Source organism: Triturus cristatus, chromosome 10, assembly GCF_964204655.1.
Source record: "Triturus cristatus chromosome 10, aTriCri1.1, whole genome shotgun sequence".
In the NCBI taxonomy this organism is placed as follows: Eukaryota; Metazoa; Chordata; class Amphibia; order Caudata; family Salamandridae; genus Triturus; species Triturus cristatus.
The window spans coordinates 678,860,682-678,873,790 of NC_140593.1; the positions used below are offsets into that span (position 1 = coordinate 678,860,682).

The window sequence follows — 13,109 nt, forward strand, 5'->3', positions numbered from 1 at the left end:
CACAGACAACCTGGAGGAGCAGAGTGCCACATCACACTGGTATTATAGAAAACGGATCCACAGGACAACCCTTCATCTAGTAGATCTTCATAAACTGAACACCTGCATCATACCATCATATCTTAGGAGAAGGCTCCTGTTCCCATCAACTGCACAATGTCTCAAAGTGTTCTAGTTGGCTTAGTGCTTGCCACCTCAACAATACTATTGCAGTTAACCTGACAAACTGAATCACACCACCAATATACATATCATCGTGTCTACAGAAATATACTTAAACCTATCCAGGTGGCTGTTAGCAAATGTACTAGGGTTCACTAATCTGCTCAAAGATTACCCACTGCTATCCAACATGATTCAAACAAAAACAAGGCACACAAAAAACACACCAATACACCATCACTAAACCATTGAGTCCAGTCCACAACAATCTGAGGTCTGTAAGTGCACCAGGATTTCAAAAGGGATTTGAAACAACAAAGATGATGGTGCTCCACTGCAAGAATGTACTTAACATGACATTACTTCTGCCCCACCATAATTAAGTCACCCATCATTACTTACTTAGAACGGGAACGCCTTCTGTTGTCATGCCGTCGCCGGGATGGACTTGGGGATGCTGATGAGCTACTGGAACTGGAAGAGCGAGAGGAGCTTGAGCTGCCAGATCTGCTGGAGGCAGAGGAAGAGCTGGAGCCGCTACTTGAGCCAGAACTGGAGCCAGAGCTGGAGCTGGAAGAAGAGCTGGAGCGGCTTATGGAAGAGAAAGAAGAGTCAGGTCATGACTATAAAAAGTTGTACAAGTACGTACCAGAGTGTATTCTGTGTAAAATCATTCCTGAATAGACAATATGAACTAGATTTATGACAATTACAATAAATAAAACATCCAAGATGAACTAATACCAGTTAAAGTTAGAGAAATTGAGGTGCCTCTACAAGCCGTAAAGGCAAAGGTGCTGGAAGTAGGAGTGCCGGAGGTGCTGCAACACCCTCAAAATAACAATGCTAGAGTTCAGAAGGTGAACGAGCAATAAAGATGCCAGTACATTTTGTTTTTCTATTGTCACATTATCTTTGCTTTCAAGAACAGGGGTCAAATGTCACTATCTCTTCTGAAAATATGCTGCTTACTCTTCTACCATGTAGATTGGTGTTTACTTTTATTTGACTGCAAGTGAGGATTTTGTTAAGTAAAATACTGACAATCTTGCTGGGGTACAATGTGCATGAAAGTAAAGGCTGTAGGACGTCATTGTTTTCAAACACGAAACATTTAAATACTTGTAAATGAATTGTATACATATTTCAAAATATACCAGCAGTTAGAAAGCACAAATTAAGCACATTTTCTTTTAATTTTGAAGTGTGATGGAAACAAAGATATTACTAGGATCAAAACAAATCAAGTAATTGTATTTTATTTGTATTTATATAGCTCTTACTACCCTGACGAGGCTTTGAACTTTATGCTGAATAGCAGACTTCTCCGGATCCCCAGGTTAGTGGTTAAATGATTTGTTATTGTAATTATGCATGTGCTCGCAAGAAAGAACACTGCATTTACTCCAGTTACTTTGTGATAAGTTACATTAATACTAGTTAGGTGTGATCATTAGTGGGGGCTATGTGGTTTGAGTTGAATTGTTGGTGAGGTAGACAAGCTGGCAGAGAATTAGGTAATGTTAGGTTGCAGGGGTAGGGTTTTAAAGCAGGAGAGGTTGTGATCTATGAACTGAGGTGCCAGACTTCTGCAGAATTACAATGAAAGATTAAGGCAGGTAGGCAGGAGAAGGAGAGGAGGCATACTCGGTAATAGAATGCATGTGGAGGATTAAAGGCGAGAAGAGTCAGTGAAGGAAAAAAAAGAGGGGAATGATGGCAAAAGAAATCAGGCAGAAGCGACTCAAGTTCAATTTTTTTTCATGCAGGGTGTTCGAGAACTCAACAACAATGGATTAACAAGTTCATCAAATGACACAGGGAGGCTGACTGAAAAAAGTTACACCTCGGGATGAATGCAACCATACTCCGTGTTCCATCGGGACACTTGGAAAAATAGGAGCGCGAGTAGAGCTGACCAGATAACGCTCTATTAATTTGCCTGGAATAAGGGCTCCAGTGAATGGAAGACCTAAACACAGTGTCACTGGATGAAGTACATGTCCAAGTTACTTTTCTTTACTCAGGATAGCCATTTATCAACTGTAAAAGTAAGCTTAACTTTTGTTAAATATACTTTAAGAGAAATATTTTATCAATATCAAACCGTTTGGCTCAGTAATTGGGCTCTATAAGGTTGTTCTAGGAAGTAACTTATAAAGGTATGTACACTTATGGAATAACACTTTCATGAAACTAAACCTTTTTGTAATTTTATTTTCAGTAAATGGGAAAAGGCAGGATATGCTGGTCAGCCCTGTTCTGCTGACCACTCCCAGGTCACTAGTTTGCCTGTATTAAATGATTGCAAATGCCCTGTGAGCAATTTAGGAGTTATAACTCTTTCACATTAAGATGAAGAACATTTATAGGAATATTGTAGGATTCCAGGTGTCATAAGAGGAATAAGAGACGCTGCAGCGCCATTTAACAGGAAATCATAAAAGACCACATTTCACTTAACAGGAAGTACTTGGAGAAAACACTCCTTCTGGTCTGTCTGTCTGAGTTTAGCACATGGTATGAACAATTAAATCTACAGCCTGCCTGTGTGCTTGTCTACGCTAGAAATATGCAGCAAACAATGTTTATAGGCTCTATATACTTGATCACATTAATCCCATCATGCTGCCAAAGATGAACCAAGCAGTGGCAAAGCCAACAGGTAGGTTCTTGCAAGCTGATGCAACAGTTACCTTTTATTAACCTCTTCGACGCCGATGACGGAACGGTTCCGTCATGCACGTCGGTTGGGCTGTGCTTATGACGGAACCGTTCCGTCATGGCCCCGCCCGCGCTCAGAACTTTCAGCACCGCGCGGGAATCCGCGCAGCGCTGAAGAGGTTAAACGTTTGTGTCACAAAAATTAAACCAAGAAAAAAAATATATACAAAAAGAAAATATACTACAACCTTAATATAGTGGGCATATGCTTGCATTAACGTTTTTATGGTTTAAATCTTATTAGTTTTAAGAGTGCAGAGATTAACATTAGCCACCACCTACATCCATTGGCCGGTGGGGAACAATAAAGAAAACTTAACTTTGTGGATGGGGTGAAGAGAGTTAGTGTGTATAGAAATGTCAGGGTCAAGGTATCTGAAGGTCGTCTATGCCCCAATAGTGTGGGCGTCTGTCCACGGGGAAGGGGGTGTTCTATTCTTCATGGCTTTGGTCATCTGTGTGGGAGTTTGCAGTAGGAAGTCGGAGTACCCGGAGAGATCTCGGGCAAGTAAGTTCCATAAAGTCCGAAGATAAGAATTCGATGGTGGTGCCCCATGTTTTATCGAATCTAGGTAGAGTGTGGGAAAGGCCTGTCGTGATCGTCTCCATGCCAACTACCTCCCAAATCTTATGTAGCCAGTCCAGTTTAGTTGGGACCTCCTCTGTTCCCCACTGAGAACAGCAATTGCTTAGCGTCGCCCAACGCTAAAGTGATCACTCTTCCCCGACATGACTTAAGAGGGTATGTAAGAGAATTGGGGAGTCTTAGTAGGGTGTAGTTGGGAAACCTGGGTATATTTGGGTGGTAAATGGTGTTGATGTCTTGCATAATTGAGTCTCAGTAGGCCTGTATCTTCAGGCACTGCCAGAGAATGTGTGCCAGGCTGTCCACATTTGCGCCAGAATAGGTCATCCCCACCAAGTTTCCATCGTGCAATTCTGACCGGGGTAAGTACCAGTAGTGTGCTATTTTTAGGAACATTTCTTTTCCAGCAGTGCTACAGGAGGAGGCCTTTAAAAGGGGTCAGTAGCCCTCAGTACCGGTGAAACAAACCTCAACCGGCCGGCTGACCCCCCCCCCCGCCACCACCACCCCATCACTAATTAAAAAAGAAAAGTTACATGAAAACTCCTTGCCCCCCACCAAATTTTAGTTTCCTGTTAAATGCCGTAGGAAATAACATAATTCTTGACTGCATCTCTTTTAGTTAACATGGCTGACAAGTTGCACCCCCTGAAATCAGAAAAAACCCATGGCCCTGGAATAAGAAGGTCCTTTAACACTGGTGTTAAACAGGTCCAATGAGTTTACCAAAATTTTTGCCACCAGCTCTAAAACAAGGCTAAATATGGGCTGGTTTCTATTATCGGTTTGGTGCATGGATGGATATGGTGTCTGGGGATGGTGAGACTGTGGGCTCGGGGGGGGGGGGGGGGGGGGGGGGGGGAAATAAAAGAATTCAGGGTGGGCGGTACTTCAGCCCCAATCCCCTCTCCTTCTCTACCTATGGTGTTACCAGGTGTGCCACTGCACCCAGTACACCTGGGTCCAGTATTTATGGGCCCGCAAATTTGGAGTCTGGAAACCACAAACCATTTGTAGTTATCCAGATGGTATCCAAGTACATGTTCCCGGGAAATTTGTAACGGGGACCTCAGGAAATGCAAAAAAATGTGCAGTTCATCCCAGCCCAAGAAAAAGGCGATCAAAAGTCGAGTAACTAAAGCGAAATCAAGACAGGAGTCTGTTTAAAAAAATATTACTTGTTTGAATGGTGTGGGAGAGTCTCCAAAGAAAATGTTATTTTTCAGCCAAACCTACTGACACCTTTGCTTTTCTTTCACTTTTTCTTCATTGGCTGTGCTCAGTGAAGCTAAACGGCCTGTCTCCACTATACTTTCCTGACTGTTAGGAAATGTCCCTAGCAGAGTGTGGCTTGTCCGAGACCTGTGTCAGAGCAGTTCTGATGGAGAGCTCTTATACTTGGAAACTGGACCGATTCTACAGTTTATTTTTTGCCAAGTCCATTTAAAAGGGGGAGGATCCTACCATTATATCGGTCACCGACTGATGGGATCTGGCGGGGTCCAAGTTGAATGTAGGCGATTTGGAGTTGTTTTTAGAAACGTGTTATTTCGTTCCCACTGTTGCACAGCGCAAGTTGTGACAGGCATGGATTGAATATGCAATAGCTGAGAGAATTATAAGTGCAACATAGAGAAAGTGCGCTGTTAATGCGCTGCCGACGAAATAGAGATATAACAAGCATTGGCATAGCCAATAGGTCTCGCCGTTGGGGCCTTATAAGTGTTTAACCATGCAACAGTTCATTTTGTTGCACCAAGGATATTGTGCTACATAACTAAATACTTATAAAGGTCCCAAAAGCGAGACCTATTGGCTATGCCAATGCTTGTTTTAGCTTTGTGTCGATGCCACTGAGCTTACTCTATGCTTAAATAGCGTACCAGAAAACAGACATTTGAGGTAAGAAGATCTACAGTGTTGGTAGTGTTGTAGAGTACTCCATATAAAGGAGTTGTTCTCCGTCTAAAACATAGAAATTATGTTTGGCTAATGCACATCTACCGTAAAAGATTTCACTTAGGTTTCAAGTCTGTTTTTTTCCCCCTTTCTGGCTCTGAAACAGCAGTAATAGCAACATTGATTTTCCAAATCCTAGAGTTCGAAGTTGGGCTCTATAGTCATACAGTGAAAAAAAAACAAAAAAAAAAACACAGAAAGAGTCCTAAATATCCCGGGTCATGGAAACCACTATTAATAGCAAACAGGTCGGCCAATATGTGGATGTAAAACTTCAAAATGACAAAAAAAGAGGTGGGTAGGCAACAAGGAGTCAAGAAACCTCAGCAAGAGTGAATTACCGAGTTTCAATACACAGACAGGAGATGGAATCCAGATGAATAATAGGTGCCTGCAAATCAGTGTAACTATTTGTTAAAGTCAATTAACACTTAATGCAAAATGTGGTTTGCTGGTGTCTCTGCGTGACAGTTTGCATAAAACAGTCATGCTAGACACCAGCATGAGGCTGCTTACAGCAGATATTTTTATCAGGGTGATATTTTCTGCAGCCTCCTCTGAGCAAAAACAAGCACAAAACGTGTGCAATGGAAAATTTCAGAAAGCTTGTTAATTTCCCTTAATGAAATTAAAATGTTACCCAGGCCTAATGGAGAGGCTGTAACCCCTATAATTGCTCTCAGAAAGAAAGTCAAAAGATGTCTGTCTTAAAGAGGTCTGTCTATATTACATAAAACGCAGGAAACATGTATCAAAGATACATGTAGAAAAGAAGTACACTAACGCTGGAAAAACAAATGCGTCCACTAAAAAACAAGCACTGAAAAGTAATTAGGCCTGGAGCTAGCAGGCATACTTTTAGCTTTGTCAATGCTTAGTTAGTTCATGATTTTTGAAAAATGTTATTGTTGGCAAAGCTGCCAGGCCGTTGTCAATCTAAAAAAAAAAAACATCTATCTAAAGGCAATTATTTTTAGGTCTCAAACAGCACACATTGCCAACGCAGCATTGGCATTTAAGTAACATTTTGTGTGTGGGTGTCCTTTCTCCCTGTGAATTAGCCAAATGCCATGACTCACAGTAAAGTTAGCCGACCTAGTGTCCCATGTTCTGTGCTGTGTGGCTGGGAAAAAAAAATGTGACTAACGCTATCAAAGAAGAATGGCCGAAAGAGTCAATAAGTATATTGTACAAATAATTGTAGTCCAATCCAAAGGTCCGGTGTTAACTTGTCTAGTTGACAACATTAGAAACAAAATTAAAGTCTACTGTACCAACCTGAAGCCATAAGACAAGACGGCAAAAGTGAAAGCAGGGGTGCGCACGCGACGGCAAACACGCGAGTGGTGCACGCGCAGCAGCGGATAAAGTGAAAGCTCTAGATGGCGCCTCGGGCGCTGAAAGCTGCTGGCTGCGCGCGTGAACGCAAGCACTAGGCCGTGTGGCAGCACTTCCAACACTAAATATCTCGGCCAGACCAGCGCATGCGCTGGATCAGGCGAGACCTAAATGAAAGGCATTTCTAGTAGACTATACACACACACACACAAGCTCGAGTGGAAAAAACGATGCTTCATCAGTGATGCACAGCCTGGTGTTGCTGGAATCTAGTACGGAGGAGGTGGGGGAGCAGCCAAGCGGATACAGACTGGAATTTATGGCATCCAATTAGCAAGAACAGCCTAGGACTCCAGCGCAGCAGAAGAATGCCCGTTTGCGTTTCACAAGAACAACAAATTCAGTAACTTGACATGTGGCATATGTAGGAAACTGGCTCTATATATACTACACCAAAATGAGGTATAGTGTGTATAGAGTCCAGGTGACCCCAGAGATAGGCAGAGGTTAAAGTTAGATAGAACCTTACTCTCTATTTGTGGTAGAGTGGTCGAGCAGTAAGGCAGTATCAGAGGACAGTGTTAAGCATTTGATATACACAGTCAGCAAATTAATTCACACACAAGAACTGAACTCTAAGCCAATTGTTTTTGTATAAAAAAAAAAATACTGTTTTATTTTAGAACCAAGCAAGCCTGGCATAGGTAAGCATAAAATACTTTACAGGAATAAGTTGCTGATTGTAGAACAGTTTGAAAATGCAATGGAAATTGTACTTTGATTTACAGGGAATGCGGTAGGTTGCAACACTTAGCAAATACAGTACATTGGAATGAATAGGCTTTTTCAGTAAATTGCAGGTAAGTTACTTTTCTCGTTACTTTTCTAACTCAATGCTGAATACCTAGATGCAGCACTGGGACATTTCCTGGAAATTTAAAGAAGATCTTTAGATTTCAAAAGTCCACACTTAGAATCTTTTTGGAAGAAAATTGTCAATGTTATCCTATGGAGGAAAAACAGGTTATCGGTTCACAGGTAAGTAAAAGTCTGTGGGATCCATGCGGGAGGCGTTCCTGGTCTCCCTGCCTAAGCCGGACCGTGACCGCACAGCCTTGGGCTCATACAGACCCCTGGCGATGCTCAATGTGGATTACAAAATCCTAGCAAAAGAACTGGCGGAACGATTGGCGCCAGTGGTACCCCACTTGGTGCACGCAGATCAAAACGGGTTTGTCCCCGCGAGGTCCACGTCGTTAAACCTTAGGAGATACTTTAGGGTGGCAACTGAGGCCGTGCATAGATGGCCCAGAGCGGGGTGCCTTCTCCTAGATTTGGAGAAGGCGTTTGATTGCCCGGAATGGGGCTACATATCCGCGGTGTTGCTACAATATGGGTTGGACGGGGAATTCCTCAGGATGACTTACTCTACAGGAACCCCACGGTCCGGGTTCGGCTGGGTCCCTATGTCTCGGAGGCGGTACCGGTGGGCCGGGGTACCCGGCAGGGATGCCCTTTGTCCCCGCTGCTGTTCGCCCTGGCGATTGAGCCCCTGGCGGCAGCTGTGCGGACGACCCTGGGGGATGGTATACCGCTGGGAGACGCTGTTCACCAGGTGTCGCTCTATGCAGACGACCTGTCAGTGTACGTTAAGGATGTGGAGTGTATGCCGGAGCAGCTGGCCCAGTTGTTGCAGTCCTTCGCCACCATCTCGGGACTCTGTGTGAACGCGGGTAAATCCTGTCTATACGCTTTTAGCGCAGGGACTGAGGACCCGGGTTATCGTCTGAATGGCATGCCGTTTCAATGGACTGAAGGCACCTTTAGATACCTGGGGATACAAATATACCGCTGCCCGACTGACTTATTCGATGGCAACCTGGGAAGGGCGGTCACGGCGCTTAAGTCGCAGGTGCACTTTTGGAACACACTGCCACTGACGACCACGGACAGGGTGGCACTCGCCAAAATGGTCATGCTTCCCCGCCTCCTGTACTACTTTGTTAATTTACCCACCTTTTTTGGTAGGCTCAATAGGATGCTGCGAGACTTTGTTTGGGGCACTGCCAGACACAGGTTGGCGCTCGGGAAACTATTCTTGCCAACGGACAGGGGTGGTCTGGCGGCTCCTTGTTTCGAACACTACTACCTGGCAGCTCAGCTACAATGGGTTGCCCGCTGGTTGGCTGATAGAGGCAGGGACGATACAGCTACAGCAGTGGCACCCTACTCGCTGGAACGTGTGACTGGACTCTTTCACCCCCTTGCCACGGTTACGAGACCGATGCCGCTCCTTCTGGCTGTGGCACACAAGTGCTTTCGGAGGGCTCTGTACCTCCCTCGCGCTGTTGTTCCGTACACGCCGGCAATGCCTCTGGAGGGTTCCCCTGGAGGTGGAGGGGTGCTTGCGGCCCCTGCACTGACGGGCTGGTGGGAAGCGTATGTGCGCACGCTGGGGGACCTATATCGAGACGGTGAGCTTATACCATACGAGACCCTAGTGTCGGAGGACGGGCTCCAACCCGGTGGGTTCCTTACGCACCGCTCGCTGATGGCGAGATTGACTGCCAAATGGGGGAACATGACCACAGAGCCTAGTCAACACCTAACCATGCAATACCTGCACGTCATGGGGAGAGGCGGGCATCTGGTCTGCTGGTTTGCGGCTTCGTTAAGGGAGCACACGGCGGTCCGTTTGGGCTCGCTTTGCGGCAAATGGGAGCTCGACCTGGGGAGGCCGCTAGCAGACAAGGAATGGGAGAGGGTCCTTCGGGGCCCAGTGCGTATCCACAGAAACATGCGGTTCCGTCAAATCCAGCTGTTCATAGTACATAGGGCCTACCTCACACCGAGTTGATTAACAGGTACTTTCACCGCAACGACGCACTCTGCCCAAGGTGCAGTGAACTAGGGGCGGGGTTCTTACACATGCTGTGGAGCTGCCCTGAACTGGGCACCTATTGGAGAGCGGTCAATGGGTTGTTGCAGGGGAGTGTGGGTCGTAACATCTTATTAGACTGGCCCGAACATATTCTACACTAATTTAAAAGGTCGCCCAAAGACAAGGTAACGTCCCGATTTCTGGACCTTGGGCTTGTAGTAGCGAAACGCCTCATTACGAGGAGATGGAAGGCGCATGACCCGCCACACGGGCGAGCATGGAGCTCCTCATTTCAGGCATGGGCTAGGGCAGAGGGGAACGTCATCTGAAGGGAGGAAACTCTGGGGCTGCGGAGGGAACCTATGGCGGACCGCTGGGAGCAGTTGCTTGCTGCGCTCCAGTGCCTGGACGGGGAGGGTCACACGGGGGTGGTTGGAAATGCCTGCGCGAGTGACTGTGTAATACAGGCTGCCTTGCTGATGGGATAGTATAGCCCCTACCACCTCTGGCCTAAAGACGGGGCGTCTGCGAACGCATGGGGGTGGTTGCAATCGTGGGGCTCGGGGGGTGATCCCGGAGGTGAAGGGGGGGAGCAATATATGTGTACAATGTTCACGCTGCCACCGTTATGAGTTCTTCGTTTGAATTGTAGGTAACTCCTCTGTTTCTAAAGCCTAAGTTTTTTTTTTTTTTTTTTGAAAACCTTTATTGCACAAGTCAAATTGTACACAGCTTGTTACCTACATCCTGCATTGATACAGGCCGGTAGCGACAACTCAGCATCTAGAGTGATAGGCATTGCAGGGCAAGTATCGACCATTTAACACAGCTCTTATGCCTACAACCCTTATGGGCCGGCAGCAGAATAGAAATAACAGGCTACCTATGTGGGAAGCGAGTGCATAGGAGAAAGCCAGATGAGGTCAAACAAGGAGTAGTCCAGGTTTCGGTTATCTATATTAACTAACTCAACGAAATCATAACAACAACACCCTCCCAGGGTGTGTCCACCATACACAGTATGTGGAATGCCGTATCTTACAGCACAGGGCTGCGGCACCGCGCAGCACATCACGGAAGAAAGTAGGAGCAGGAAGTGGCGCAGCGCAGTCCCGGCCAGCAACGCCGCTGTTCTGGGAGGGGGGGTAGGTATGAATCAGTCGGGAAGCCAAGAAAGTGGAGTTACCATTTAGGATGCCATGCCATCTATCCCAGTAGGGAGCAAGGGTCACCTGTCCCCGGAGCCAGGGGGGACCGCAGAGCTCCCGCACATCTCTCCCGAGCCGCAGGTCTGCGATATGTGAGTACCCCGGAGAGCTTGCAGCCGACCCGGATGTGTCAAGAGGCGTCGTGTGCGGTGCGTGCCAGGAGGAGGGGGGGAAGCGGGGTGAGGAGGTGCAGCAGCGAGGAGCGCAACTGGGGCTAGGTGTAGGTCAGTTTGAAACGGGTGGGCCATCCCTCCCCGAATCTCCGCGCGGGCTCCCTCCCGCCTCAGTCGCGTCCGGAGAGCGTAAAAGATATGCCTTGAGGGGTCCCCATAAGTCTTTGGGACGAGACTTGCGGGGTAACAAGTCCGCGTAATTGTGAAGTTGTTCCTGCCAGGTTGACATCGATGACAGCCAAGTCTTAAATTTGGGCGCTCGTCCACGTCCCCATCTGCACGCCACGTGTCGTTTAGCCAGCAAGAGCCCCAGCGCGAGGAACCTCAGATGTGCCTTTAGCTCGGGGCAGGAGCGACCCAGGAGGGCAACGGCGGGGCAGGGCGCTATGTCCATCCCAACCATCACGGACAGGGCAGCGAACACCTCAGTCCAATACGTAGCCACTGCACGGCAGGACCCTGCCAGATGTATAAAATCCGCACCCGGTTCCCGGCACCGCTGACAACGGTCGTCATCCCGGAGTCCAAAGCGGTGCAATTTGGCAGGGGTATAATAAAGTCGATGCAAAAATTTATAATGCACCAATCGAAGACGCGCATGTCCGTCACTGCAGTGATGTGGGTGCAGCTGTCCTCCCACTGGTCATCCGACATGGGATCGCCCAGATCACTGTCCCAATCCCTCCGCGCCCTGAGCGAGGGGGGGGGTGGGAGCCGCCTGCACGTGTGTATATAGCAGAGAGACCACATGCGTCGGGGCAGGTGTCTGGAGCAGAGCATGTAGTGGCGCCACAGTCTCCGGCTCAGCAGGGAACTGCGGCGTGACAGCTCTGATATTTTGCCGAAGGCGGACGTAGAGGAATGTGTCCATTGCCGATGGGGTAGCGTCTCCAAAAAAGTGCGCAGCCGATCGAAAGCTCCCCTGGTGGTATAGGTCTCCCCACGTGTGGATCGCCAACCGAGTAAGCATTCGGCGTCCCAGCTCCTCGCAAGTAACACTCAGTCTGGGGTCATGCGCCAGGACCATACGGGGAGAATATAGAAATTTGACATCCATGTAGTCTGCCAGGCGCCTCCAGGCCTGCACTGTGCAATCGACCGTAGTGGGGTCGCGGGTCCCCGGAGGAACCACTGTGTATAGATACCCCGATGGTTGCGCAGGCCTCATGAACCCATCTTCAACTGCGAGGTGGGCCATAAAGGGGGGAGGGTGGAGCCAGTAAACCGCGAAGTGGCCCTGGGCGCAGTCATAATATTTCTGAAAATTCGGGACGTCGAGCCCTCCCTGATGATAGGGCAACATAAGTGTCCTTAGTCCGATCCGGGCCTGCTTCCCACCCCAGATTAGTCGAGAAATCTGGGAGTTCAGGGTCTTGAAAAAGTATGTCCCCGGGTTATAGGGGATGTTGGTAAATAGGTATAACAATTTGGGTAGCACCACCATCTTGATCAGGGAGATGCGTCCCGCCATGGACAGGGGGAGGTGGATCCACTGTGTGATTTGATCCGAGAGTTTATCCAGGACAGTCCCGTAGTTAGCCCGTATCATGGCTTCCTTGTTCCTGGTCACCCGAACCCCCAGATAAGTGAGCTCATCCGCTTCCCACACCAAGGGATAATCCAACGGGAACCGCGGAGTACTGTCCGTCAGGGGGAATAAAGCAGACTTCGCCCAGTTAATTTGTATGCCCGCTATGGCTCCAAATTTAGTCACCTCACGCAGTAGTGGGTTAAGATTTTCTCGCGGCTTGTGGACGAACAGGGTCATATCGTCCGCATATAGCGCGATAAGGAGTTGGCGCTCCGGATAAATAAGAGAGCGGTGTTTGTGGTGTTGGCGTAGCTTGGCCGCCAACGGCTCTATGGCAATGGCAAACAAGACGGGAGAGAGGGGGGGCATCCCTGTCGGGTGCCTCTGTGAATAGCGAAGGGGGCAGAGCGTGACCCATTCAGCAGAACCGTGGCCTGAGGATGTCGATATAACAACCGGATCCAGTCTAGGAAATTAAAGGGCACTCCCATCCGCTCCAACAACGCCAGACGGTAGTCCCACTCCAGAGTGTCGAACGCCTTGGTGG

The 13,109-nt window shown here is 47.8% G+C and overlaps 1 protein-coding gene across 1 annotated transcript in view; it reads right to left on the reverse strand.

Moving 5' to 3' along the window:
• RNPS1 (RNA binding protein with serine rich domain 1) overlaps positions 1-13,109 on the reverse strand; it is a 100,595-nt gene that overhangs the window by 48,576 nt on the left and 38,910 nt on the right. Inside the window, exon 3 of the mRNA XM_085628174.1 lies at positions 565-753. Coding sequence (XP_085484300.1) covers positions 565-753 — 189 coding nt within the window. The remainder of the gene's footprint in view (positions 1-564; positions 754-13,109) is intronic.